This window comes from Pseudophryne corroboree, chromosome 1 (genome assembly GCF_028390025.1).
Source record: "Pseudophryne corroboree isolate aPseCor3 chromosome 1, aPseCor3.hap2, whole genome shotgun sequence".
NCBI classification, from domain to species: domain Eukaryota; kingdom Metazoa; phylum Chordata; class Amphibia; order Anura; family Myobatrachidae; genus Pseudophryne; species Pseudophryne corroboree.
Window position 1 is genome coordinate 1,057,044,930 of NC_086444.1, and position 27,768 is coordinate 1,057,072,697.

Sequence of the window (27,768 nt, forward strand, 5' to 3'; positions counted from 1 at the left end):
GCTGGGAAATCCAACCTTTTTACCCCAAGTTACATCTCAGCTGAAAAAGACACCGTCTTTTCAGCCTCAATCCTTCCTTTCCCATGAGGGCATGCAGGCAAAAGGCCAGTCATATCTGCCCAGACATAGAGGTAAGGGAAGTAGACTGCAGCAGGCAGCCCCTTCCCAGGAAAAGAAGCCCTCCACCGCGTCTGCCAAGTCCTCAGCATGACGCTGGGGCCATGCAAGCGGACTCAAGGTGGGGGGGTAGTCTCAAGAGTCTCAGCGCGCAGTGGGATCACTCGCAGGTTGACCCCTAGATAGTACAAGTATTATCCCAGGGGTACAGATGGGAGAGTCGAGACATCTTCTCCTCGCAGGTTTCTGAAGTCTGCTTTACCAACGGCTCCCTCCGACGGAGGCAGCATTGGAAACAATTCACAAGCTGTATATCCAGCAGGTGATAAATCAAAGTACCCCTCCTACAACAAGGAAAAGGGTATTATTTTTCCACACTATATTGTGGTACTGACGCCAGACGGCTTGGTGAGACATAGTCTAAACTGAAATCTTTGAACACTTACATAAAAGGTTCAAATCGAGATGGAGTCACTCAGAGCAGTGATAGCGAACCGGAAAAAAGGGGACTATATGGTGTCCCTGGACATCAAGGATTACCTCCATGTCCAAATTTGCCCTTCTCAACAAGGGTACCTCTGGTTCGTGGTACAGAACTGTCAATATCAGTTTCAGACGATGCCGTTTGAATTATCCACGGCACCCCGGGCCTTTTACCAAGGTAATGGCCGAAAAGATGTTTCTTCAAAGAAAAAAGGCATCTAAATTATCCCTTACTTGGACGATATCCTGAAAAGGGCAAGTTCCAGAGAACAGTTGGAGGTCGGAAGAGCACTATCTAAAGTAGTTCTACGACAGCACGACTGGATTCTAAATATTCCAAGAATCGCAGCTGTTTTCCGACGATACGTCTGCTGTTCCTAGGAATGATTCTGGGCATAGTCCAGAAAAAGGTGTTCCTCCGGGAGGAAAAAGCCAAGGAGTTATTCGACCTAGTCAGAAACCTCCTAAAACCAGGCCAAGTATCAGTGCATCAATGCACAGGAGTCCTGGGAAAAATGGTGGCTTCTTACGAAGCGATTCCATTCGGCAGATCTCAGGGGATTTGCTGGACGAATGGTCCGGATCGCATTTTCAGATGCATCAGCGGATAATCCTGTCTCCAAGGACAAGGGTGTCTCTTCTGTGGGGGCTGCAGAGTGCTCATCTTTTAGAGGGCAGCACACTCAGCATTCAGGACTGTGTTCTGGGGACCACGGATACCAGCCTGAGAGGCTGGGGAGTAGTCACACAGGGAAAAAATTTCCAAGGAAGTGTGGTCAAGTCTGGAGACTTCTCTCCACATGAATATACTGGAGCTAAGGGCAATTTACAATGCTCTGAGCCTAGGAAGACTCCTGCTTCAAAGTCAACCGGTGCTGATCCAGTAGGACATCATCATGGCGGTCGCCCACGTTATCAGACGGGGCGACACAAGAAGCAGGAGGGCAATGACAGCAAGGATTCTTCGCTGGGCGGAAAATCATGTGATAACACTGTCAGCAGTGTTCATTCCGGGAGTGGGCAACTGGGAAGATTTCCTCAGCATAAATGAATTCCACCCGGAAAAGTGGAAACGTAATCTGGAAGTTTCCACATGATTGTAAACCGTTGGGAAAGACCAAAGGTGGTTATGATGGCGTCCCACCTGAAGCGCCAGGTCAAGAGACACTCAGGCAATAGCTGGGACGCTCTGGTAACACCGTCGGTGTACCAGTCGGTGTATGTGTTCCATCCTCTGCTTTTCATACCCAATGTATTGAAAATGATAGGAAGGAGAGGAGTAAGAACTATACTCGTGGCTCCGGTTTGGCCAAGAAGGACTTGGTTCCCGGAACTTCAAGAGATACTAAGAAGGGTCTTGATTCGGCAAGAACCGTGTCTGTTCCGGGACTTACCGCAGCTGCGTTGACGCCAAGGCGGGTGAACGCCGGATCCTAAGGGAAAGAGGCATTCCGGAAGAGGTCATCCCTACCCTGGTCAGAGCCAGGAAGGAGGTGACCGCACAACATTATCACCACTTAGGTGAAAATATGTGCCAGGGTGTGAGTCCAGGAAGGCTCCACGGAAGAATTTCAACTAGGTTACTTTCTACATTTCCTGCAAACAGGAGTGTCTATGGGTCTCAAATTGGGTCCATTAAGGTTCAAATTTCGGCCTGTTGATTTTCTTCCAGAAAGAAATTGGCTTCAGTTCCTGAAGTCCAGAAGTTGTTAAGGGAGTACTGCATATACAGCCCCTTTGATGTCTCCAGTGGCACTGGGCGATCTCAACGTAGTTTTGGGATTCCTAAAAAAAATCACATTGGTTTAAACAACTCAAATCTGTGGATTTGATATATCTCACATGGAAAATGACCATGCTGTTGGTCCTGGCCTCGGCCAGGCGAGTGTCAGAATTGGCGGCTTTATCTCACAAAGCCATATCTGATTGTCCATTCGGACAGAGCAAAGCTGCGGACTCGTCCCCAGTTTCTCCTTAAGGTGGTGTCAGCGTTTCACCTGAACCAGCTTATTGTGGTACCTGCGGCTACTAGGGACTTGGAGGACTCCAAGTTGCTGGATGTTATCAGGGCCCTGAAAATATAGTTTCCAGGTTGGCTGGAGTCAGGAAATCTGACTTGCTGTTTATCCTGTATGCACCCAACAATGCTGGGTGCTTCTGCTTCTAAGCAGTCGATTGCTCGTGGGATTGGTAGCACAATTCAACTTGCACATTCTGTGGCAGGCCTGCCACAGTCTAAATCTGTTAAGGCCCATTCCACAAGGAAGGTGGGCTCATCTTGGGCGGCTGCCCGAGGGGTCTCGGCATTACAACTTTGCCGAGCAGCTACGTGGTCGGGGGAGAACACGTTTGTAAAATTCTACAAATTTGATACCCTGGCAAAAGAGGACCTGGAGTTCTCTCATTCGGTGCTGCAGAGTCATCCGCACTCTCCCGCCCGTTTGGGAGCTTTGGTATAATCCCCATGGTCCTTTCAGGAACCCCAGCATCCACAAGGACGATAGAGAAAATAAGAATTTACTTACCGATAATTCTATTTCTCGGAGTCCGTAGTGGATGCTGGGCGCCCATCCCAAGTGCGGATTATCTGCAATACTTGTACATAGTTATTGCTAACTAAATCGGGTTATTGTTGTTGTGAGCCATCTTTTCAGAGGCTCCGCTGTTATCATACTGTTAACTGGGTTCAGATCACAGATTGTACAGTGTGATTGGTGTGGCTGGTATGACTCTTACCCGGGATTCAAAATTCCTCCCTTATTGTGTACGCTCGTCCGGGCACAGTACCTAACTGGAGTCTGGAGGAGGGTCATAGGGGGAGGAGCCAGTGCACACCACCTGATCGGAAAGCTTTACTTTTTGTGCCCTGTCTCCTGCGGAGCCGCTATTCCCCATGGTCCTTTCAGGAACCCCAGCATCCACTACGGACTCCGAGAAATAGAATTATCGGTAAGTAAATTCTTATTTTTTTTCTCCATTAAACACAAACTGCTGAATGTTTCATTTAATGAATGGTACTAAAGTAGTTGCATTTCCAAACTCTTTTGGTTTGCTGTAGTATAGCTTATCTATATAAATGTTTCATACGTGCTATGCATATTTAATTTTTTATGTCTTTATTTCCCTTCTAGGAAAAGACCATTACAAATTTAAGGCTTACTCTTTCTGAACTTGATGCCACTGTTGAGTAAGTTGTTTCACTGTTTATGAAAAGTTGTATAGCACAATGTTTATATGGAAAACAAAGGTAGACATGAACAAATTTTACAAAAGTGTTCCACTGATTATTCACCTCTTTCTGCATTTTATTTGTTTCTTTTATAGAATTAGAAAACGTTCTCCCTGTCATTTGTTTTTCCCTTATATGTAACTACCTCAGGGCAGCATTGGCAGTCTTTTACTTTTCTATTTATATATTATACATTCTGAAGCATGTAATTGTACAAAACCTATGTGTTATGTCTGTTCAGTGGAATGGAACACAAAAGGAGAACTGGACAATTGTGTTACTGGAAATTCCACCATGAAATTTAGTTTTTGGAAAACGTCAACTTTTATTTGGTTGTATCCCCCCCTCCCCCTCTATTGAGGCCATATGGGGGACACTGGATGCCCTCTCTTTATGCTCTTGTTTTCCCCCTTTGATTTAATGTGGATTATTGTTAACACACATGGTCTGCCTCTCTTTTTGTTTGTTTCTATATCACTCTCCCTTTTTTGTGGGACTGTATTGGTAAAATAATGATTTACCCAGCAGTATAGGGCATATAAAGCGGGTTGGAGGAGTTAAGACTTGAATCAAATTAGTTTGGTGCCCATCTGCCTGAGCCTCTTTAGTCCTGCGGTTCCATTGTCCCCCAATGATTTAATGAAAGTACGATTATCCTATTTCTTTTAAAGTGTTTAGAGGAAACCACTAGGTGGTGGTTATCCTATATGTGGGATTCTTTTGTGTAGTCTGAATTTGTTACAATTTTCAGGGGGGGGGGGGGGAATATTGCTGAACAGTGCCGTAACTAGACATCTTAGCGCTGTGTGCAAGAATCCGCATCGGCTTCCTCCCCCCCATACACATACCATACAAAAAACGGGGCCAAAGCGCGCCGTAGGCGCGCGCTAAAATATAGGGGCATGGCTTCAGGGGAAGGGGCATGGCCACAGAGCTCCCGTTTACACATTACGGTAGACAGTCCCCCGTTTTACACATTACGGCAGGCAGCATCCCCTTTTTTACGCATTACGGCAGACGGCGTCCCCTTTGTACATATTACGACAGACAGCATCCCCTTTGTACATATTACGACAGACAGCATCCCCTTTTTACACATTGCGGCAGACAGTCCCCCTTTTTACACATCACGGCAGACAGCGTCCCCTTTTTACACATGGCAGACGGCATCCCCTTTTTACACATCACGGCAGACGGCATCCCCTTTTTACACATCACGGCAGACGGCATCCCCTTTTTACACATCACGGCAGACGGCATCCCCTTTTTACACATTACGTCAGCTAATCCCCATTTTTACACATTACAGCAGACAGCGTCCCCTTTTTTTTTATACATTACGGCAGACAGTCCCCTTTTTTACACATTACTGCAGCCAGTCCCCCTTTTTACACATTACGGCAGACAGCGTCCCCCTTTTTACACATTACGGCAGACAGCGTCCCCCTTTTTACACAGTACGGCAGACAGCATCCCCCTTTTTACACAGTACGGCAGACAGCATCCCCCTTTTTACACAGTACGGCAGACAGCATCCCCCTTTTTACACAGTACGGCAGACAGCGTCCCCCTTTTTACACAGTACGGCAGACAGCGTCCCCCTTTTTACACAGTACGGCAGACAGCGTCCCCTTTTTTACACAGTGCGGCAGGTAGCGTCCCCTTTTTTACACAGTACGGCAACCAGCGTCCCCTTTTTTACACATTACGGCAGCTAGTCCCCCTTTTTACACATTACGGCAGCCAGCGTCCCCTTTTTACACGTTACGGCAGCCAGCGTCCCCTTTTTACACATTACGGCAGCCAGCGTCCCCTTTTTACACATTACGACAGCTAGTCCACCTCTTTACACATTACGGCGGCTAGTCCCCCTTTTTACACATTACGACAGACAGCGTCCCCTTTTTTACACATTAGACAGCAGTCCTCGTTTTTACATATTACAGCAACAGGGCCCCATTTTTTAACACATTAGGCACAGTGAGAGAGTGTGTGGTGTGTGTGCGTGTATATATGTGTGTATATATATGTGTGTATATGTGTATATGTATGTGTGTGTGTATATATATATATATATATATATATATAATGTGTGTGTGTGTGTATGTAGTGTGGTGGGGTGTGTGTGTCACCTGTGCGACGATCAGTCTTCCACAACTTCCAGGCAGACAGACACTCCTATTCCGGACCTGCAGCAGCCTACATTAGCACTCCCTCTCCAATACACAGCCGGCGCCCCGTCCCTTACATAGGCGCCGGGACCCGCAGGTGTGATACGGGGGTGAGGCGCCGGGACTCGCAGGCGGGATACGGGGGTGACCAGCGCCACTCCCCGTCCCTTACACGCTCACAGGCGCCGGGACTCGCAGGCCGGATACGGGGGATGACTGAGGTGCACTACCCCGCCGGGGCTCACAAGGCGCAGGCGGGATAAAGGGGGTGGGGTGCAGCAGCACGCCGACGCCAGTCGGAACTTTTACTAGTGCCTCACTGGGTACAGCGGCCGTGCGGGGTGGTGGGTGAGTGTGCCGATGGTGCGCCTCCAGTGCATTTGCGCTGTGGGCAAGGCACCATGGCCACACCTAGTTACCGCTCTGTTGCTGAATAAGGTTTACTTATATATATATATATATATATATATATGTGTGTTAGATCAGCAACAGAATAAGATGCACTTCAGAAAGATAAAAACACTGTATTCATATGTACAATACAATTCTACATACAAAGCCAAATCTGAACTGTACTTTGCATATTCTAGTAAGGCAGAAACCTAAATTCTAGTAATAGCTATAAACCTATGCTCTGCTAAAATTAAGACTTAAATATTTAGTATCTGGCATAAAGCTTGAATAGAATTCTGAATTCACTGTCGTTATAAGAAACAAAACAGCAGGAAAAACTATCTTTAAACAGTCCTAATTGTGTAATTTGCTTATCTTCACTTGTAGCCAGCTGAAAGATACCTTGAGTAATAAAGACCGGGAGTTATCCAGTCTTCACCGCCAACTCAATTCTGCCCATACTGAACTTGGCGAAAATGTAAGATTGAGAGAAATTTCTCTGAAGGAGAATAGAAGATTGCAGGATGATTTGACCACCATGACTAGAGAGAACCAGGCATGTATTTTGGTTGTATATAGTAGGTCATCAACTTATTTTATATGTGTGCAAAGAAGGTTGTTCTTGCCTTCCTCAATGTTGCTCAACGGTAGCTTTTTATTTGCTTCTCGTTGGACTCAACATGTCGGAGGCTGCCTGCATAACCATTCAAAGCATACTGACACAGCTGAAAATATAATTTGCGCACCATCAAGGAGCGTGCAGGTATGAAAGGTTGCAGTCAAATGTGCCTAACAATGGGGAAAATTCAGTTTTAAGTGATGTTTCAGCTGCGCACATATTGACCAGTTATGGTAGTACTTACTTCAGCTGTCCCTACAATGCTGGTGGGCACAGTGTTTTGTTCATGAACTGTGCATTGTGTATAATTGAAGTAGGTATTTCAGCATTGTATATAATTGAAGTAGTTATTTCAGTGTTGGTGCATTGTCGCGATTCAAGGCTTTGGAATTTTCAAGGGAAGTCTTGATGTCTGTTCGTCTGGGACTTTGGAGGACTGGAACTGGGATGACCGTATATAGTTCCTCTTCATAGAGTAATGAAGTATAGAGTTTAGGAGTGGTCCTGGTACTTGTACTGAGATCAGAAAGTCAATCTGGCACTGGTGATACAGGTGAGCGTCTGGGACCGGTGTTACGTGCTGGAACTGGTGTTGCTGGTGACCGGGCTGGAACTGGTATTGCTGGTGACCGGGCTGGAACTGGTATTGCGGGTAGCCGGGCTGGAACCGGTGGTGGTGCGGGTAGCCGGGCTGGAACCGGTGGTGATGCGGGTAGCTGGGCTGGAACCGGTGGTGGTGCGGGTAGCCGGGCTGGAACTGGTGGTGATACGGGTAGCTGGGCTGGAACCGGTGGTGGTGCGGGTAGCTGGGCTGGAACCGATGGTGATGCGGGTAGCTGGGCTGGAACCGGTGGTGGTGGGGGTAGCCGGGCTGGAACCTGTGATGGTGCGGGTAGCTGAGCTGGAACCGGTGGTGCGGGTACTCGGGAATAGGCCAGATATTCTGACTGCCTGTAGTCAGGAGCCTAGAGACATGGCTGAAGAAGCAACGTTGTTAAGGCAACTTGCAGCTGTACCATTTGCCCCTTTTTCTCTATCGTCCTAGTGGATGCTGGGGTTCCTGAAAGGACCATGGGGAATAGCGGCTCCGCAGGAGACAGGGCACAAAAAGTAAAGCTTTAGGATCAGGTGGTGTGCACTGGCTCCTCCCCCTATGACCCTCCTCCAAGCCTCAGTTAGATTTTTGTGCCCGGCCGAGAAGGGTGCAATCTAGGTGGCTCTCCTAAAGAGCTGCTTAGGAAAGTTTAGCTTAGGTTTTTTATTTTACAGTGAGTCCTGCTGGCAACAGGATCACTGCAACGAGGGACTTAGGGGAGAAGAAGTGAACTCACCTGCGTGCAGGATGGATTGGCTTCTTGGCTACTGGACATTAGCTCCAGAGGGACGATCACAGGTACAGCCTGGATGGTCACCGGAGCCTCGCCGCCGGCCCCCTTGCAGATGCTGAAACGAGAAGAGGTCCAGAATCGGCGGCAGAAGACTCCTCAGTCTTCTTAAGGTAGCGCACAGCACTGCAGCTGTGCGCCATTTTCCTCTCAGCACACTTCACACGGCAGTCACTGAGGGTGCAGGGCGCTGGGAGGGGGGCGCCCTGGGAGGCAAATGAATACCTATTTTGGCTAAAAATACCTCACATATAGCCTCCGGGGGCTATATGGAGATATTTAACCCCTGCCAGAATCCGTTAAGAGCGGGAGACGAGGCCGCCGAAAAAGGGGCGGGGCCTATCTCCTCAGCACACAGCGCCATTTTCCCTCACAGAAAGGCTGGAGGGAAGGCTCCCAGGCTCTCCCCTGCACTGCACTTCAGAAACAGGGTTAAAACAGAGAGGGGGGGCACTAATTTGGCGTTAGAAATATATAAAAAAGATGCTATAAGGGAAAACACTTATATAAGGTTGTCCCTATATAATTATAGCGTTTTTGGTGTGTGCTGGCAAACTCTCCCTCTGTCTCTCCAAAGGGCTAGTAGGTCCTGTCCTCTATCAGAGCATTCCCTGTGTGTGTGCTGTGTGTCGGTACGTGTGTGTCGACATGTATGAGGACGATGTTGGTGAGGAGGCGGAGCAATTGCCTGTAATGGTGATGTCACTCTCTAGGGAGTCGACACCGGAATGGATGGCTTATTTAGGGAATTACGTGATAATGTCAACACGCGCCAAGGTCGGTTGACGACATGAGACGGCCGACAAACAATTAGTACCGGTCCAGACGTCTCAAAAACACCGTCAGGGGTTTTAAAACGCCCGTTTACTTTAGTCGGTCGACACAGACACAGACAGGGACACTGAATCCAGTGTCGACGGTGAATAAACAAACGTATTCCTTATTAGGGCCACACGTTAAGGGCAATGAAGGAGGTGTTACATATTTCTGATACTACAAGTACCACAAAAGAGGGTATTATGTGGGATGTGAAAAAACTACCGTAGTTTTTCCTGAATCAGATAAATTAAATGAAGTGTGTGATGATGCGTGGGTTCCCCCCGATAGAAAATATGGGCGGTATACCCTTTCCCGCCAGAAGTTAGGGCGCGTTGGGAAACACCCCTTAGGGTGGATAAGGCGCTCACACGCTTATCAGAACAAGTGGCGGTACCGTCTATAGATAGGGCCGTCCTCAAGGAGCCAGCTGACAGGAGGCTGGAAAAATATCATAAAAAGTATATACACACATACTGGTGTTATACTGCGACCAGCGATCGCCTCAGCCTGGATGTGCAGAGCTGGGGTGGCTTGGTCGGATTCCCTGACTGAAAATATTGATACCCTTGACAGGGACAGTATTTTATTGACTATAGAGCATTTAAAAGATGCATTTCTATATATGCGAGATGCACAGAGGGATATTTGCACTCTGGCATCAAGAGTAAGTGCGATGTCCATATCTGCCAGAAGATGTTTATGGACACGACAGTGGTCAGGTGATGCAGATTCCAAACGGCACAAAGGTGTATTGCCGTATAAAGGAAGAGGAGTTATTTGGGGTCGGTCCATCGGACCTGGTGGCCACGGCAACTGCTGGAAAATCCACCGTTTTTACCCTAAGTCACATCTCTGCAGAAAAAGACACCGTCTTTTCAGCTTCAGTCCTTTCGTCCCTATAAGAGTCATATCTGCCCAGGGATAGAGGAAAGGGAAGAAGACTGCAGCAGGCAGCCCATTCCCAGGAACAGAAGCGTTCCACCGCTTCTGACAAGCTCTCAGCATGACGCTGAGACCGTACAGGACCCCTGGATCCTACAAGTAGTATCCCAGGGGTACAGATTGGAATGTCGAGACGTTTCCCCTGCGCAGGCTCCTGAAGTCTGCTTTACCAAGGTCTCCCTCCGACAAGGAGGCAGTATGGGAAAAAATTCACGAGCTGTATTCCCAGCAGGTGATAATTAAATTACCCCTCCTACAACAAGAAAAGGGGTATTATTCCACACTATATTGTGGTACTGAAGCCAGAAGGCTAGGTGAGACCTATTCTAAATCTAAAAAAATTTGAACACTTACAAAGGTTCAAATCAAGATGGAGTCACTCAGAGCAGTGATAACGAACCGGGAAGAAGGGGACTATCTGGTGTCCCGAGACATCAGGGATGCTTACCTCCATGTCCCAAATTTGCTCTTATCACTAAGGGTACCTCAGGTTCGTGGTACAGAACTGTCACTATCAGTTTCAGACGCTGCCGTTTGGATTGTCTACAGCACCCCGGGTCTTTACCAAGGTAATGGCCGAAATGATGGTTCTTCTTCGAAGAAAAGGCGTCTTAATTATCCCTTACTTGGACGATCTCCTGATAAGGGCATAGTCCAGGGAACAGTTGGAGGCCGGAGTAGCACTATCTCGGATACTGTTACAACAGCACGGGTGGATTCTAAATATTCCAAAATCGCAGCTGATCCCGACAACAAGTCTCCTGTGCTTAGGGATGATTCTGGACACAGTCCAGAAAAAGGTGTTTCTCCCGGAAGAGAAAGCCAGGGAGTTATCCGAGCTAGTCAGGAACCTCCTAAAATCAGTGCATCATTGCACAAGGGCCATGGTAAAAAAATGGTGACTTCCTTCGAAGCAATTCCAGTCGGCAGATTTCATGCAAGAACTTTTCAGTGGGATCTGCTGGACAAATGGTCCGGATCGCATCTTCAGATGCATCAGCGGATAATCCTATATCCAAGGACAAGGGTGTCTCTCCTGTGGTGGTTACAGAGTGCTCATCTTCTAGAGGGCCGCAGATTCGGCATTCAGTTTTGGATGTTGGTGACCACGGAGGCCAGCCCGAGAGGCTGGGGAGCAGTCACACAAGGAAAAAATTTCCAGGGAGTGTGATCAAGTCTGGAGATTTTTCTCCACATAAATATAGCTAAGGGTAAAATTATAATGCTCTAAGCTTAGCAAGACCTCTGCTTCAAGGTCAGCCGGTATTGATCCAGTGGGATAAAACATCACGGCAGTCGCCCACGTAAATAGACAGGGCGGCACAAGAAGCAGGAGGGCAGTGGCAAAAACTGCAAGGACTTTTCGCTGGGCGGAAAATCATGTGATAGCACTGTCAGCAGTGTTTCATTCCGGGAATGGAAACTGGGAAGCAGACTTCCTCAGTAGGCACGACCTCCACCCGGCAGAGTGGGAACTTCATGGGGAAGTTTTCCACATAATTGTAAACCGTTGGGAATTACCAAAGGTGGACATGATGGCGTCCCGTCTGAACAAAAAACGGGACAGGTATTGCGCCAGGTTAAGAGACCCTCAGGCAATAGCTGTGGACGTTCTGGTAACACCGTGGGTGTACCAGTCGGTGTATGTGTTCCATCCTCTGCTTTTCATACCTAAGGTACTGAGAATTATAAGACGTAGAGGAGTAAGAACTATACTCATGGCTCCGGATTGGCCAAGAAGGACTTGGTACCCGGAACTTCAAGAGATGCTCACAGAGGACTTATGGCCTCTGCCGCTAAGAAGGGACTTGTTTCAGCAAGTACCATGTCTGTTCCAAGACTTACCGCAGCTGCGTTTGACGGCATGGCGGTGGAACGCCGGATCCTAAGGGAAAAGGCATTCAGGAAGAGGTCATTCCTACCCTGGTCAAAGCCAGAAAGGAGGTGACCGCACAACATTATCACCACATGTGGCGAAAATATGTTGCGTGGTGTGAGGCCAGGAAGGCCCCACGAAGAAATTTCAACTCGGTCGATTCCTGCATTTCTTGCAAACAGGAGTGTCTATGGGCCTCAAATTGGGGTCCATTAAGGTTCAAATTTCGGCCCTGTCGATTTTTCTTCCAGAAAGAATTGGCTTCAGTTCCTGAAGTCCAGAAGTTTGTCAAGGGAGTATTGCATATACAACCCCCTTTTGTGCCTCCAGTGGCACTGTGGGATCTCAACGTAGTTCTGGGATTCCTCAAAACACATTGGTTTAAAACCAGTCAAATCTGTGGATTTGAAGCATCTCACATGAAAAGTGAACATGCTCTTGGACCTGGCCTGGACCAGGCGAGTGTCAAATTGGTGGGTTTTTTTTCTCAAAAAAGCCCATATCTGTTTGTCCATTCGGACAGGGCAGAGCTGCGGACTCGTCCCCAGTTCTCTCCCTAAGGTGGTGTCAGTGTTTCACCTGAACCAGCTTATTGGGGTGTCTTGCGCCTACTAGGGACTTGGAGGACTCCAAGTTGCTAGATGTGGTCAGGGCCCTGAAAATATAGGTTCCAGGACGGCTGGAGTCAGGAAAACTGACTTGCTGTTATCCTGTATGCACCCAACAAACTGGGTGCTCTTGCTTTTAAGCAGACTTTTGCTAGTTGGATGTGTAATACAATTCAGCTTGCACATTCTGTGGCAGGCCTGCCACAGCCAAAATATGTAAATGCCCATTCCACAAGGAAGGTGGGCTCATCTTGGGCGGCTGCCCGAGGGGTCTCGGCTTTACAACTTTGCCGAGCGGCTATTTAGTCAGGGGCAAACACGTTTGTAAAATCCTACAAATTTGATACCCTGGCTAAGGAGGACCTGGAGTTCTCTCATTCGGTGCTGCAGAGTCATCCGCACTCTCCCGCCCGTTTGGGAGCTTTGGTATAATCCCCATGGTCCTTTCAGGAACCCCAGCATCCACTAGGACGATAGAGAAAATAAGAATTTACTTACCGATAATTCTATTTCTCGGAGTCCGTAGTGGATGCTGGGCGCCCATCCCAAGTGCGGATTATCTGCATTACTTGTACATAGTTACAAAAATCGGGTTATTATTGTTGTGAGCCATCCTTTCAGAGGCTCCGCTGTTATCATACTGTTAACTGGGTTCAGATCACAGGTTGTACAGTGTGATTGGTGTGGCTGGTATGAGTCTTACCCGGGATTCATAAATCCTTCCTTATTGTGTACGCTCGTCCGGGCACAGTACCTAACTGAGGCTTGGAGGAGGGTCATAGGGGGAGGAGCCAGTGCACACCACCTGATCCTAAAGCTTTACTTTTTGTGCCCTGTCTCCTGCGGAGCCGCTATTCCCCATGGTCCTTTCAGGAACCCCAGCATCCACTACGGACTCCGAGAAATAGAATTATCGGTAAGTAAATTCTTATTTTCTCTAGCATCCATAAGGGATACTGGGGTTCATTTTGGGGCATAGACAGGGTCCAAAGGAGCCGGTGCATTTTGCATTTCTTCAGCTGGGTGTGCCGTCTTCTGCCCTCTATGCCCCCTCCCTCAGGAGAGGATGCACACTCTGGCGCTCCAGAGAGTTTTCTTCAATTTCGTTCAAAACTTTATTATTTTCGGTATGCTGTTTTGGCAGGAGCATACCTGCACCTTGGGAGTTAGGGGGACAGGACGGTTACCGGTCTCTTCAGGCGTCAATACCGCTTCCCCGCTACAGGACGGTGGCGCAAACGCAGGGGCGGCATATGGAACCCTCCCTGGGGGGATCAGCTATAGCCCCCTGCGTACACTGGTCAGCGAAAGTGAAAACAGGTATCCTTACTAAGTTTTACACTATGTGGGAAACTTTGCCAGTATAAAAAATCTACATAGCTCCGGCGCCATTACAGGGGGTGAAGCTTCCTCAGAGCGGGACTAGCAGCGTTTTGTCGGCTTCCTCTGCTTGCAGCAGCAGGCACACACAGCTCCTCCAGACACTCAGGATACGCAGGAAAACTGGTACAAGGGTGTAGCAAAGTGTGAGAGCCGCTATTGTACACAATCTGTGTCCTGAAAAGGACAAAAACTCCGGTGTTACACTGTGATAAAACAGCTTGCAGTCTCACTGGGGCTGCTTAGCTTGGGTGTGCTGTTCCTTCCTCTGTGTCTCCCTCTCACATATAGTAAGGGCAGGCTTGCTATTCTATTACTAGTCTGTGTGTATGTGTATATAAGTGCTGTCTACTGTAAACATGGTAAAACACCAAAAATGCAGTCACACCAGAGTCTCTCCCTCTACATCTGGTTCCATATCATGTGAACAATGCAGCCAGTCCTCACAACTCAGTGAGGGGGCTGGGGGGGAGGGTCAAGAGCCTTCCTGGCGGGATCAGTACTAAATGTCGCCGGCCGGAATCCCGGCGGTCGAAATACCGACGCCGGAATCCCGACCACACAATCCCGACAGGGGTGGCGAGCGGAACGCAGCCCCTTGCGGGCACTAGGCCTCGCTACGCTCGGCACACTATTATATTCTCCCTCTATGGGTGTCGTGTACACCCACGGAGGGAGAATATGTCGGGATTGTGGCGGTCAGGATTCCGGCGTCGGTATTTCGGCCGCCGGGATTCCTGGCCGGCGGCATCTTGACCGCATCCCTTCCTGGCTAGGTGCCATAAAATCCATGATGTCAGTTATGTCATCTCAGCTCACTGCTAATACTCAAAAGACACAACTGCAGCAGGCTGTTGCAGACCTTGCTGCAAGGGCAGATGATAAACAGCCCCCCTCTCTATATCAGGACCACTAAAACGTGGGTTACCTGCTTTACTCTCAGAATCCGATGAGGAGATACAGGAAGAGGGGGTGGAATTGGATCCTGTTACTGGGGATTCCCCTTCTGCACAGGGTATTGAGCCCCTCAAACTTGCTATACGGGACGTGTTAAAACTTCCTCTAGAGGATGCAGTGTCACCTTTCCTGATTCTGCAGAACTGGATGACCTGTTTAAGTTAGCCTGGAAAAAACCAGATAAGAATTACCAAGTCACAAAATGATTTCTCTGACGTCCTAGTGGATGCTGGGAACTCCGTAAGGACCATGGGGAATAGCGGGCTCCGAAGGAGGCTGGGCACTCTAGAAAGATCTTAGACTACCTGGTGTGCACTGGCTCCTCCCACTATGACCCTCCTCCAAGCCTCAGTTAGATTTCGTGCCCGGCCGAGGTTGGATGCACACCAGGGGCTCTCCTGAGCTCTTAGAAAGTAATAGTCTTAGATTTTTATTTTATTTTCAGTGAGACCTGCTGGCAACAGGCTCACTGCAGCGAGGGACTAAGGGGAGAAGAAGCGAACTCGCCTGCTTGCAGCCGGATTGGGCTTCTTAGGCTACTGGACACCATTAGCTCCAGAGGGATCGACCGCAGGCCCAGCCTTGATGTTCGGTCCCGGAGCCGCGCCGCCGTCCCCATTACAGAGCCAGAAGCAAGAAGATGGTCCGGAAAATCGGCGGCATGAAGACTCTGTCTTCACCAAGGTAGCGCACAGCACTGCAGCTGTGCGCCATTGCTCCTCTCACACACTTCACACTCCGGTCACTGAGGGTGCAGGGCGCTGGGGGGGGGGCGCCCTGAGGCAGCAATAAAAACACCTTGGCTGGCTAAAATACCTCAATATATAGCCCCAGGGGCTATATATGAGGTAAATACCCCTGCCAGAATTCCATAAAAAGCGGGAGAATAGGCCGCAAAAAAGGGGCGGAGCCTATCTCCTCAGCACACTGGCGCCATTTTTCCCTCACAGCTCCTGCTGGAAGGAAGCTCCCTGGCTCTTCCCTGCAATCTACAGTACCAGTAAGAGGGAAAAGAGAGGGGGGGCATTAAATTTTGCAGTATATATATTTTATTGAAAAGCAGCTATTAGGGACATAACTCAGTTAGTCCCTGTATATATATAGCGCTCTGGTGTGTGCTGGCATACTCTTACTCTGTCCCCCCAAAGGGCTTTTTGTGGGTCCTGTCCTCTGTTTGAGCATTCCCTGTGTGTGTGGAGTGTGTCGGTACGGCTGTGTCGACATGTTTGAGGAGGATAATGACGTGGAGGGGGAGCAGATGCCTTTAGCAGGGATGTCACCCCCTGGGGGGCAGACACCTGAGTGGATGAGTTTATGGCAGGAAATGAGTGCACGTATAGACTCCTTACATAAAAAATTTGACGACATGCCGACTGTGGGACAGCCGAGTCTTCAGCTCGTGCCTGTCCAGGTGTCTCAAAAGTCATCAGGGGCTCTGAAACGCCCGCTATCTCAGATGGCACAAGTAGATGTCGACACGGATACTGACACCAGTGTCGACGACGATGAGTCAAATTTAATGCCCGTTAAGGCCATTCACTGCATGATTGAGGCAATGAAAGAGGTGTTAAATATTTCTGATTTACATCCAGGTACCACAAAAAAGGGTATTATGTTTGGGGAGAAAAAACTACCTGTAGTTTTTCCCCCGTCAGATGAATTAAATGAAGTGTGTGAAGAAGCGTGGGCTTCCCCTGATAAGAAATTGGTAATTCCTAAGAAGATACTAATGGCGTTCCCTTTCCCGCCAGAGGATAGGTTACGTTGGGAAACACCCCCTAGGGTGGATAAAGCGCTCACACGTTTGTCTAAAAAGGTGGCACTACCGTCTCCGGATACGGCCGCCCTTAAGGAACCTGCTGATAGAAAGCAGGAGGCGATCCTGAAGTCTGTATATACACACTCAGGCATTATACTTAGACCAGCTATTGCGTCAGCATGGATGTGCAGTGCTGCCGCTGCGTGGTCAGATAAACGGTCAGAAAATATTGACACATTAGACAGAGACACGATTCTGCTAACAATTGACCATATCAAAGACTCAGTCTTATACATGAGAGATGCACAGAGGGAAATCTGCCGGCTGGCATCTAAAGTAAGTGCATTATCCATCTCTGCTAGGAGATGCTTATGGACTCGCCAGTGGACTGGAGATGCAGATTCCAAAAGGCACATGGAAGTTTTGCCTTATAAAGGGGAGGAATTATGTGGGGATGGTCTCTCCGACCTAGTTTCCACAGCAACGTCTGGGAAGTCAGCATTTTTACCCCATGTCCCCTCACAGCCTAAGAAGGCGCCATTTTATCAGGTTCAGTCCTTTCGGACCCAGAAAAACAAGCGGGGAAAAGGAGGGTCTTTTCTGTCTAGAGGCAGAGGTAGGGGAAAAAGGCTGCAGCAAACAGCAGGTTCCCAGGAACAAAAGTCCTCCCCCGCTTCCTCTTCCAAGTCCGCCGCATGACGGTGGGGCTCCACAGGCGGAGCCAGGTACGGTGGGGGCCCGCCTCATGAATTTCAGCGATCAGTGGGCTCGCTCACAGGTGGATCCCTGGATCCTTCAAATAGTATCTCAGGGATACAAGCTGGAATTCGAGGCGGCTCCACCCCACCGGTTCCTAAAATCTGCCTTGCCGATTGCTCCCTCAGACAGGGAGGCGGTGCTAGCAGCGATTCACAAGCTGTATTCCCAGCAGGTGATAATCAGGGTACCCCTACTTCAACAAGGCCGGGGTTACTATTCCACACTATTGTGGTGCCGAAACCGGACGGTTCGGTGAGACCCATTTTAAATTTGAAATCCTTGAACACATACATAAAAAAATTCAAGTTCAAGATGGAATCGCTCAGGGCGGTTATTGCAAGCCTGGACGAGGGCGATTACATGGTATCCCTGGACATCAAGGATGCTTACCTGCATGTCCCCATTTACCATCCTCACCAGGAGTACCTCAGATTTGTGGTACAGGATTGCCATTACCAATTCCAGACGCTGCCGTTTGGACTCTCCACGGCACCGAGGGTATTTACCAAGGTTATGGCGGAAATGATGATACTCCTTCGAAAAGTCAGAGACCTCCTAAAACCAAAACAGGTATCGGTGCATCACTGCACGCGGGTCCTGGGAAAGATGGTAGCTTCTTACGAAGCAATTCCATTCGGCAGGTTCCATGCCAGAATTTTTCAGTGGGACCTGTTGGACAAGTGGTCCGGATCGCATCTTCAGATGCATCGCTTGATAACCCTGTCCCCAAGAACCAGGGTGTCTCTTCTGTGGTGGCTGCAGAGTGCTCATCTTCTGGAGGGCCGCAGATTCGGCATACAGGACTGGGTCCTGGTGACCACGGATGCCAGCCTACGAGGCTGGGGGGCAGTCACAAAGGGAAGAAACTTCCAAGGACTATGGTCAAGTCAGGAGACTGCCCTTCACATAAATATTCTTGAACTAAGGGCCATTTACAATGCCCTAAGTCAAGCAAAATCACTGCTCCTACACCAGCCGGTGCTGATCCAGTCAGACAACATCACGGCAGTCGCCCATGTAAATCGACAGGGCGGCACAAGAAGCAGGATGGCAATGGCAGAAGCCACAAGGATTCTCCGATGGGCGGAGAATCATGTACTAGCACTGTCAGCAGTGTTCATCCCGGGAGTGGACAACTGGGAAGCAGACTTTCTCAGCAGGCACGACCTCCACCCGGGAGAGTGGGGACTTCATCCAGAAGTCTTCCAAATGATTGTAAATCAATGGGGTCGTCCACAGGTGGACATGATGGCGTCCCGCCTAAACAAAAAACTAGAGAGGTATTGCGCCAGGTCAAGAGACCCTCAGGCGATAGCTGTGGACGCTCTAGTGACACCGTGGGTGTACCGGTCAGTTTGTGTTCCCTCCTCTACCTCTCATACCAAAGGTATTGAGAATAATAAGAAAGCGAGGAGTAAACACAATTCTCGTGGTTCCGGATTGGCCAAGAAGAGCGTGGTACCCGGAACTTCAAGAGATGATCTCAGAGGACCCGTGGTCTCTGCCGCTCAGACAAGACCTGCTACAGCAGGGGCCCTGTCTGTTCCAAGACTTACCGCGGCTGCGTTTGACGGCATGGCGGTTGAACGCCGGATCCTGAAGGAAAAGGGCATTCCGGAGGAAGTCATTCCTACGCTTATTAAAGCCAGGAAAGAGGTCACAGCAACTCATTATCACCGCATATGGCGGAAGTATGTTGCATGGTGTGAGGCCGAAAAGGCCCCAACGGAGGAATTTCAACTAGGTCGATTTCTGCATTTCCTGCAAGCAGGAGTAAATATGGGCCTAAAACTGGGCTCCATTAAGGTACAGATCTCGGCTCTGTCGATTTTCTTTCAAAAAGAACTAGCTTCAGTACCTGAAGTTCAGACATTTGTTAAAGGAGTGCTGCATATTCAGCCCCCGTTTGTGCCCCCTGTGGCACCTTGGGATCTCAACGTGGTGTTGAGTTTCTTAAAATCACATTGGTTTGAACCACTAAAAACCGTGGATCTGAAATATCTCACGTGGAAGGTGGTTATGTTATTGGCCTTGGCTTCTGCCAGGCGAGTATCAGAATTGGCGGCTTTGTCCTGTAAAAGCCCTTATCTGATTTTCCATATGGATAGGGCAGAATTGAGGACTCGTCCCCAGTTTCTCCCAAAGGTGGTGTCAGCGTTTCACCTGAACCAGCCTATTGTGGTGCCTGCGGCTACTAGGGACTTGGAGGACTCCAAGTTGCTAGACGTTGTCAGGGCACTGAAAATATATGTTTCCAGAACGGCTAGAGTCAGAAAATCTGACTCGCTGTTTATCCTATATGCACCCAACAAGCTGGGTGCTCCTGCTTCTAAGCAGACTATTGCTCGTTGGATTTGTAATACAATTCAGCTTGCACATTCTGTGGCAGGCCTGCCACAGCCAAAATCTGTCAATGCCCATTCCACAAGGAAGGTGGGCTCATCATGGGCGGCTGCCCGAGGGGTCTCGGCTTTACAACTTTGCCGAGCTGCTACTTGGTCAGGGGCAAACACATTTGCAAAATTCTATAAATTTGATACCCTGGCTGAGGAGGACCTGGAGTTCTCTCATTCGGTGTTGCAGAGTCATCAGCACTCTCCCGCCCGTTTGGGAGCTTTGGTATAATCCCCATGGTCCTTACGGAGTTCCCAGCATCCACTAGGACGTCAGAGAAAATAAGAATTTACTCACCGGTAATTCTATTTCTCGTAGTCCGTAGTGGATGCTGGGCGCCCATCCCAAGTGCGGTTTATCTGCAATACTTGTACATAGTTACTGTTAACTAAATCGGGTTATTGTTGAGCCATCTGTTGAGAGGCTCTGTTGTTTCATACTGTTAACTGGGTTTCATATCACGAGTTGTACGGTGTGATTGGTGTGGCTGGTATGAGTCTTACCCGGGATTCAAAATCCTTCCTTATTGTGTACGCTCGTCCGGGCACAGTATCCTAACCGAGGCTTGGAGGAGGGTCATAGTGGGAGGAGCCAGTGCACACCAGGTAGTCTAAGATCTTTCTAGAGTGCCCAGCCTCCTTCGGAGCCCGCTATTCCCCATGGTCCTTACGGAGTTCCCAGCATCCACTACGGACTACGAGAAGTAGAATTACCGGTGAGTAAATTCTTATTTTTTGCACACTTTCCCTTTTGCTCCTGAAGCAGGAAAATCTGGGAAGAGCGCCCGCCGTAGACGTATCATTCTCTCGCCTATCTAAAAAGGCGGTACTACCAGCTCTGGGCTCCTTAACCATAAAGGACCCTGGGGATAGGAAAATAGAGACTACGCTGACGTCTATTTACACAGCGACTGGTATGTCACAAAGACCGGTCATAGCGGGTTGCTGGATGACGCATGCGATTCATACGTGTGCTACTCAAATTCAGGAGGGCCTCTCGAGGGATATGTCCCTGGTCACTGCGGTGACTCTCCTAAAACACATTCAAGACACTGCACGCGTCCTGTGTGACTCTCTCAAGAATATAGGCAATATTAATGCTAGGACCACTGGTATGGCAGTGTCGGTGCGCAGAGCTTTGTGGCTGCATCAGAGGATAGCGGACGCAGAGTCCAAGCGCAGTTTGGAGTCTCTTCTGTTTTCAGGGGATTGGTTCTTCGGGGTTGAGTTGGATACATGGATTTCGAAGGTTACTGCTGGAAAATCCTACGGGCCCTGCCAGCCAGGCGTCCCTACCCGGGGCCGTCTACCCAGTCTTTTCGATCTGCCAGGTTCAGATCAAGAGCCAGAGGCGTCTCCTCTGCGACGAGAGGCACCAGAGGTAGGACAAGAAAACCAGCCACCGCAGGTTCTCAGGAACAGAGCACCAGTTCAGCTTCCACTAAGGCCCTTAGCATGATGGTGCCTCCCCAGCCCGAGGGGATCTCGAGGCGGGAACTCGACTTTAGCCGAGTCTGGGAAAGCTCCTGCCAGGATGCCTGAGTAAGAGGCCTAATTTCTTAGGGCTACAAGCTGGAGTTCGACGGTGCTCCTCCCCAACGATTTTTTAAATTATGCTTACCAGTTTTGGAGGATTCACGAGTTACGCTGCAACAGGCCATCAAAAAGTTGGTCCAGTCCCAAGTCATTGTGCCAGTTCCACTACCACAACAAGGAAAGGGTTACTACTCCAACCTGTTTGTGGTACCGAAACCGAATGGTTCGGTAACGCCCATTTTGAATCTAAAATCCTTGAACCCTTACCTAAGGGTTTTCAAGTTCAAGATGGAATCCTTGCGGGCAGTGATTGCGGGTCTGAAAGAACAGGAGTTTATGGTCTTGCTGGATATAGAGGACACTTATCTCCATATTCCAATTTGGGCACCTCACCAGGCTTACCTGCGGTTTTCCCTGCTGAACGATCACTACCAGTTCCAGGCGGTACCCTTTGGACTGTCCACAGCTCCGAGGGTCTTCACGAAGGTAATGGCGGAAATGATGTTCCAGCTCCGAGTCCAGGGGGTAAACATAGTCCCTTACCTGGACGATCTCTTGATAAAAGCGATATCCCGGGAGCTTCTATTGCTCAGTGTAGACCGCACTATTCAGCTTCTGTCACAACATGGGTAGATTCTCAATTTGCAGGAGTCCCACCTGTAGCCTACTCAGTGGCTCCTGTTCCTGGGAATGTTTCTGGAACCAGTAGCTCAGAAAGTATTCCTCCCAGAGGGCAAAGCAAGGCTGCTTCAGGAAATGGTCAGAGCGGTCCTACGGCCGACTCTTATTTTCATCCATCTTTGCATACAATTGTTTGGAAATATGGTGTCCTCATACGAGGTGATCCAGTACGGAAGGTTCCATGCCAGAACATTTCAATTGGATCTCCTAAGCAAGTGGTCCGGATCATATCTATAGATACATTGGATCATACGGTTATCACCTCAGGCCAGGATTTCCCTCCTGTGGTGGCTACAGTCATCAAACCTACTGGAAGGTTGGAGTTTTGGGATTCAGGATTTTGTCCTTCTCACGACAGATGCATGTCTGAGGGATGGGGAGCTGTCACCCAAGGGACTCAGTTCCATGGCAGGTGGTCAGCCCATGAAACCCTACTTCCGATCAACATTCTGGAACTTCAGGCCTCTCTTCTGCTTCGGGATGGAGCTGTTCAGGTTCAGTCGGACAACGCCGCCGCCGTTTCTTATATCAATCGTCAAGGAGGGACAAAAAAGTAGAGCCTGCATGCAAGAGGTGTCAAGGATACTCCTCTGAGTGGAAAAAATGCAAGAGCATTGTCTGCCATCTTCATTCTGGGGATGGACAACTGGGAGGCGGACTTCCTGAGTCGTCACGATCTCCACCCGGGGGAGTGGTGCCTACACCAGCAGGTGTTTCAACAGATCATCAATCTGTGGGGCTGTCCACAGATAGACATGATGGCATCTCGACTCAACAAGAAGCTTCCATGGTATTGTTCGAGAACCAGGGACCCTCGGGCGCGGGCAGTAGATGCACTGACGAAGCCTTGTCCTTACCGGCTGGTCTACCTGTTTCCTCCGATTCCTCTGCTCCCGAGGGTGCTAAATCGAATCAGGAATCTAAGAGTCCAGGCAATTCTGATTGCCCCAGGTTGGCCTTGAAGGGTATGGTACGCGGATCTTCTGGACATGTCCATCGAAGATCGTTGTCCTCTGCCAATGAGAAGAGATCTTCTTCAACAAGTACCAGTCGTCTACCCGGACTTACGGCGACTTCGTTTGACGGGATGGAAGTTGAGCGGAACATACTAGCTCACAAAGGCCTTTCCGAAAAGGTTATTGCATCTATGGTTCAGGCTAGGAAGCCTGTGACTTCAAAACACTGTCCTCATATCTGGAAACGATATGTCTCTTGGTGCGAGGAGCGCAAATATCCTACTGTGGAATTCAGCCTGGGACATTTCTTACTTTTCCTGCAGACTGGTGTGGATATAGGCTTACGTCTGGGCTCCTTTTAAGGTCTAGATTTCAGCCCTCTCTGTTTTCTTCCATAAGAAGTTGGCTCCACATACAGCCTCCCTTTGTGCCACCAACGGCACCCTGGGATTTGAATGTGGTTTTGGATTTTCTACAATCCTCCTGGTTTGAACCACTGATGTAAGGTACTTGACTTTTACTTTCATGGAAGACGGTAATGTTATTGGCCCAGGCTTCTGCTAGACGTGTCTCAGAATTGGGGGCTTTATCGTGTAAAAGTCCTTACTTGGTCTTTTACGAAGGCAGAGCAGAGCTCAGGACTCTGCAGCAGTTCCTGCCGAAGGTTGTCTCTGCATTCCATTTAAACCAACCTATTGTGGTTCCATCTAGGTCTGGCTCTTCTGCTCCTCCGGAGGCTTTGGATGCTGTGCGAGCCTTGAAGATCTATGTTTAGAGGACGGCTCGGATCAGAAAGACTGATTCCCTGTTTGTGCTATATGATGCACAGAAAAAGGGTTGTGCAGCTTCTAAACAGTCCATTGCTCATTGGCTTAAGTTAACTATCCAACAGGCCTATGTGTCGGCAGCCTTACTGATTCCACAATCTCTGAAGGCCCACTCTACAAGATCAGTGGGGTCTTCCTGGGCAGCTGCTCGTGGAGTCTCGGCCTTGCAACTGTGCCGAGCTGCTACCTGGTCGGGGAAGTACACCTTTGTGAAGTTCTACAAGTTTGATACCCTGGCCAAAGAGGATACCCAGTTTGGTCAGGCGGTGCTGCAGACGTCTCTGCACGTTCCCGCCCGCTCTGGAAGCTTTGGGACGTCCCCAGCATACTAAGTGAACCCCGGTATCCCCTATGGATGCTAGAGAATATAGGATTTTAAGTACCTACTGGTAAATCCTTTTCTCATAGTCCATAAGGGATACTGGGTGCCTGCCTCAGTGCGTTGACTTTTCTGCAGGTTGTTTCTTATATATAAGTTTACCTGTTCAGCTGTTGCTGTTTGGTTGCCAGCCATTGCTGGTCAGTTTGTGTTGTGGTGTGCTGGTGTGTGAATCTCACCACTCTTTGTTGTTATGTTCCTTCTCAAGTATGTCCATTCTTCTTCGGGCACTATTTTACCTATAACTGTCTGTGGGAAGGGGCATAGAGGGGAGGAGCCAGCACACCCAGTTGAAGAAATTTAAAGTGCACCGGCTCCTTAGGACCCCATCTATACCCTATCGTACTAAGTGAACCTCAGTATCCCTTACGAAAAAAGGATTTACCGGTGGGTATTTAAAATCCTATTTATACCTTGGGCAAGGCTGGGACTGGAGGAGGCTGTCGGCTGAGCAAAGACCTATTTCCATTGGTAGTTCAGCAGTCAGCTTATGGACTCCAATATGGCAGCGCTTAGGGACCGGAGATGGCAGGATCGCCGCAGGATTTCAGCACCCCCGGAGACACCGCCACACCGTGAGCCCACCAGAAACAAACCCGGTTTCTAAGGACTGGCACCCCCATCAGGTTGCAGCCGCACAGTGCCATGGTGAGTACCGACGCGCTACAGACGGAGCACTGACAGGCATATCGGACAGAAAACGCTTATTCCTTCAATTAAGTTTGGCTGCCAATAACAAAAATAATAGAGTTCTTTGGTTGATGGTGTGGTTATGAGGGCAGTTTTGGAGTGGATGTTCATATGTATATTAATGTTGAATAAAAAAAAAAACCTCAACCAATTTATGTTACGCAATGATTTACAGTTTCACTTTATTTGGGACGCAATTTCACAATCCATGATGCAACACATGATACTGGGGTTAAGATGCCTCACTTATACCTCACACACGCACACACTTATACAAAGTGGTATATTTTTTTCTTTCTAGACTGTTACCCTGGAATTAGAAACTGCAATGCATGAAAAAGAAGAATTAAAACAAAGAGTTCATAGTTACATATCAGAAGTTGCTAGAATTGAAAAGTTAATGGCTGCCAAGGTGAGTGTGTTTGTTTTTTGCCCTTTTTGAGAACTTTGTCACTTTTGTTTTTTAATTACTGTGCTGAGCAATATACAAAATCAAACAACAAAAATTATAATAAGGTATGATAGATCAGCTAACATACATCGACGCATTCTCAGTCTGTGTGTGTGAGACAAACAGTGCATCGCTGGTACATTTCGTATACAGGTTGAGTATCCCATATCCAAATATTTCGAAATACGGAATATTCCGAAATACGGACTTTTTTGAGTGAGAGTGAGATAGTGAAACCTTTGTTTTTTGATGGCTCAATGTACACAAACTTTGTTTAATGCACAAAGTTAATGACCTTCAGACTGTGTGTATAAGGTGTATATGAAACATAAATGAATTGTGTGAATGTACACACACTTTGTTTAATGCACAAAGTTATAAAAAAATATTGTATTAAATGACCTTCAGACTGTGTGTATAAGGTGTATATGAAACATAATTGTATTCTGTGCTTAGATTTAGGTCCTATCACCATGATATCTCATTATGGTATGCAATTATTCCAAAATACGGAAAAATCCCATATCCAAAATACCTCTGGTCCCAAGCATTTTGGATAAGGGAGACTCAACCTGTACTACTCCCTGGATGGATATATTATTCACTATCTTTGGAAGTCTGGATGCAGAGCTGGGAGAGTTACACTCTCATCGCATGTGAAGGCAAAACTTTTGGTTAAGGTATAGAGCAGTGTTTCCCAAACTCTGTCCTCAAGGGCTCGACAGTTCACGTTTTCCAGGTCTCCTCACAGAGTCACAAGTGAAATAATTAGCTGATGTGTCAATGAGCAATAAATACGCCTGCGCACCTGCTAGGTGACCTTGAAGGCAATATTGAGCCAGTCAATTGCATAATTGGAACAAGCGACATAGGACATGAAACAAACAGTACATTGCAAAAGCCTTCATATATCGGACATACATAATACCAACAAGAGAAAAATACAAAATAAGAAAGAGAAGATAAAGGAATGGGGAAGGGTAGGGAGGGAATAACAATAAGGGGTTAGGCCGAAGTGCGTGGATCAAATGTCAGTATTTTAAAGGACATACTTGTTCATAAAAATAAAAGTACATTAACTTAGGGCAAATTACAGCACAAGTACCAAGAGGTAGTTTCAAACACCTTGAGTATGTTATCTTGTGTGGAGGAGTCGAGGGAGTCAACAGGAGCACCCCATTTTTTTATTGAAGGAAGCCAACCTCGTCTCCAATGCAGGAAAAATATATTTGCGGTTATATTATATGGTTTTATGTAATAAAGATTTTACTGCATTCAAAAATGGGGGCGATGAGGAGGTCCAATTACAAAGAATAACTTCCTTTGCAACAGTGACAATGATGGTTAATAAGGGTAAAACGGAGGCTTTATGTGCCCCCAAATCCCAAGCCCTGCGAGCTGTTCTGTCTGATATTTTTCTTGGTCTTCCAGGAACTTCCACTGTTCCTGATGACTGCCATTTCTTAATTACATTCCGAACAGAGGATATGGGCATCTGAAAACGCTTTATCTTCTTATAGCCTTCTCCTGCTTTGTGAGCGTCAACTATTCTCAGTTTCAGTGTTCTACACAACTGCTTAGAGGAACCCATGGTGCTGATTGTTGGAGCAAGGTCAGATGAGTCTGGGCTTTTAAAACCTTTGAGATTGACATCACGTGGTCTTTCCAGACGATGATTGAGAACAATCCATGACACTGCCAGGTCTCAGCTGTCCAAAGGGGGCAGTACAAGGTATTAACTCTGCAGGGTGCCCACACTTTTGCAGACGCCATTTTTTGTTTTCTGTTCTTTTGATAGTGTAAATGATGGAAATAAAATCAAACATTTTTTGACATGTTATAAGAATGTCTAATCTGTAATTTAATGCCTTTTGGAGATTTTTCCATCTTTCCTTGGCTTCTTTTTGCACATTAAAATGAATTTTTGCCTGGGGGTGCCCAAACTTTCGATCCCCACTGTATATTCTTGTGGAAAATAAATATTTGGACACCTACCAAGCAGCAAGATTTCTGTCTCTCACAGACCTGTTACTACTTCTTTAAGAAGCTTTTCTATCCTCCACTCGTTTCCTGTATTAATGGCATCTGTTTGAAGGAGACTAAGAAGGTAATCAGATGTGCAAAAGCACAAGCTGAGGAGAAAATGGCCCAGTCAGTGGGTAAAGGAGTCAACACTTTTTTTTAGGTATGTAAGCGAAAGGAGAAAAACAAAAGGCGTAATTATAAAACTAAAGACAGAGACTGGGAGTCTTGTTGAGGGAGACAATGTAATAGCAGATCATCTTAATAATTATTTTTGCTCAGTATTCACTACTGAAAGAGAAGAGATGGGGTCACAGTTAAGTTGCAGGGATATTC

The 27,768-nt window shown here is 48.0% G+C and overlaps 1 protein-coding gene across 2 annotated transcripts in view; it reads left to right on the top strand.

The window, feature by feature from the left end:
• CEP135 (centrosomal protein 135) overlaps nt 1-27,768 on the top strand; it is a 392,705-nt gene that overhangs the window by 286,707 nt on the left and 78,230 nt on the right. For both annotated transcript variants that reach the window (XM_063920894.1, XM_063920895.1), the window contains exons 18-20: nt 3,732-3,787; nt 6,781-6,949; nt 25,261-25,371. In XM_063920894.1, the coding sequence (XP_063776964.1) occupies nt 3,732-3,787; nt 6,781-6,949; nt 25,261-25,371 (336 nt within the window). The remainder of the gene's footprint in view (nt 1-3,731; nt 3,788-6,780; nt 6,950-25,260; nt 25,372-27,768) is intronic.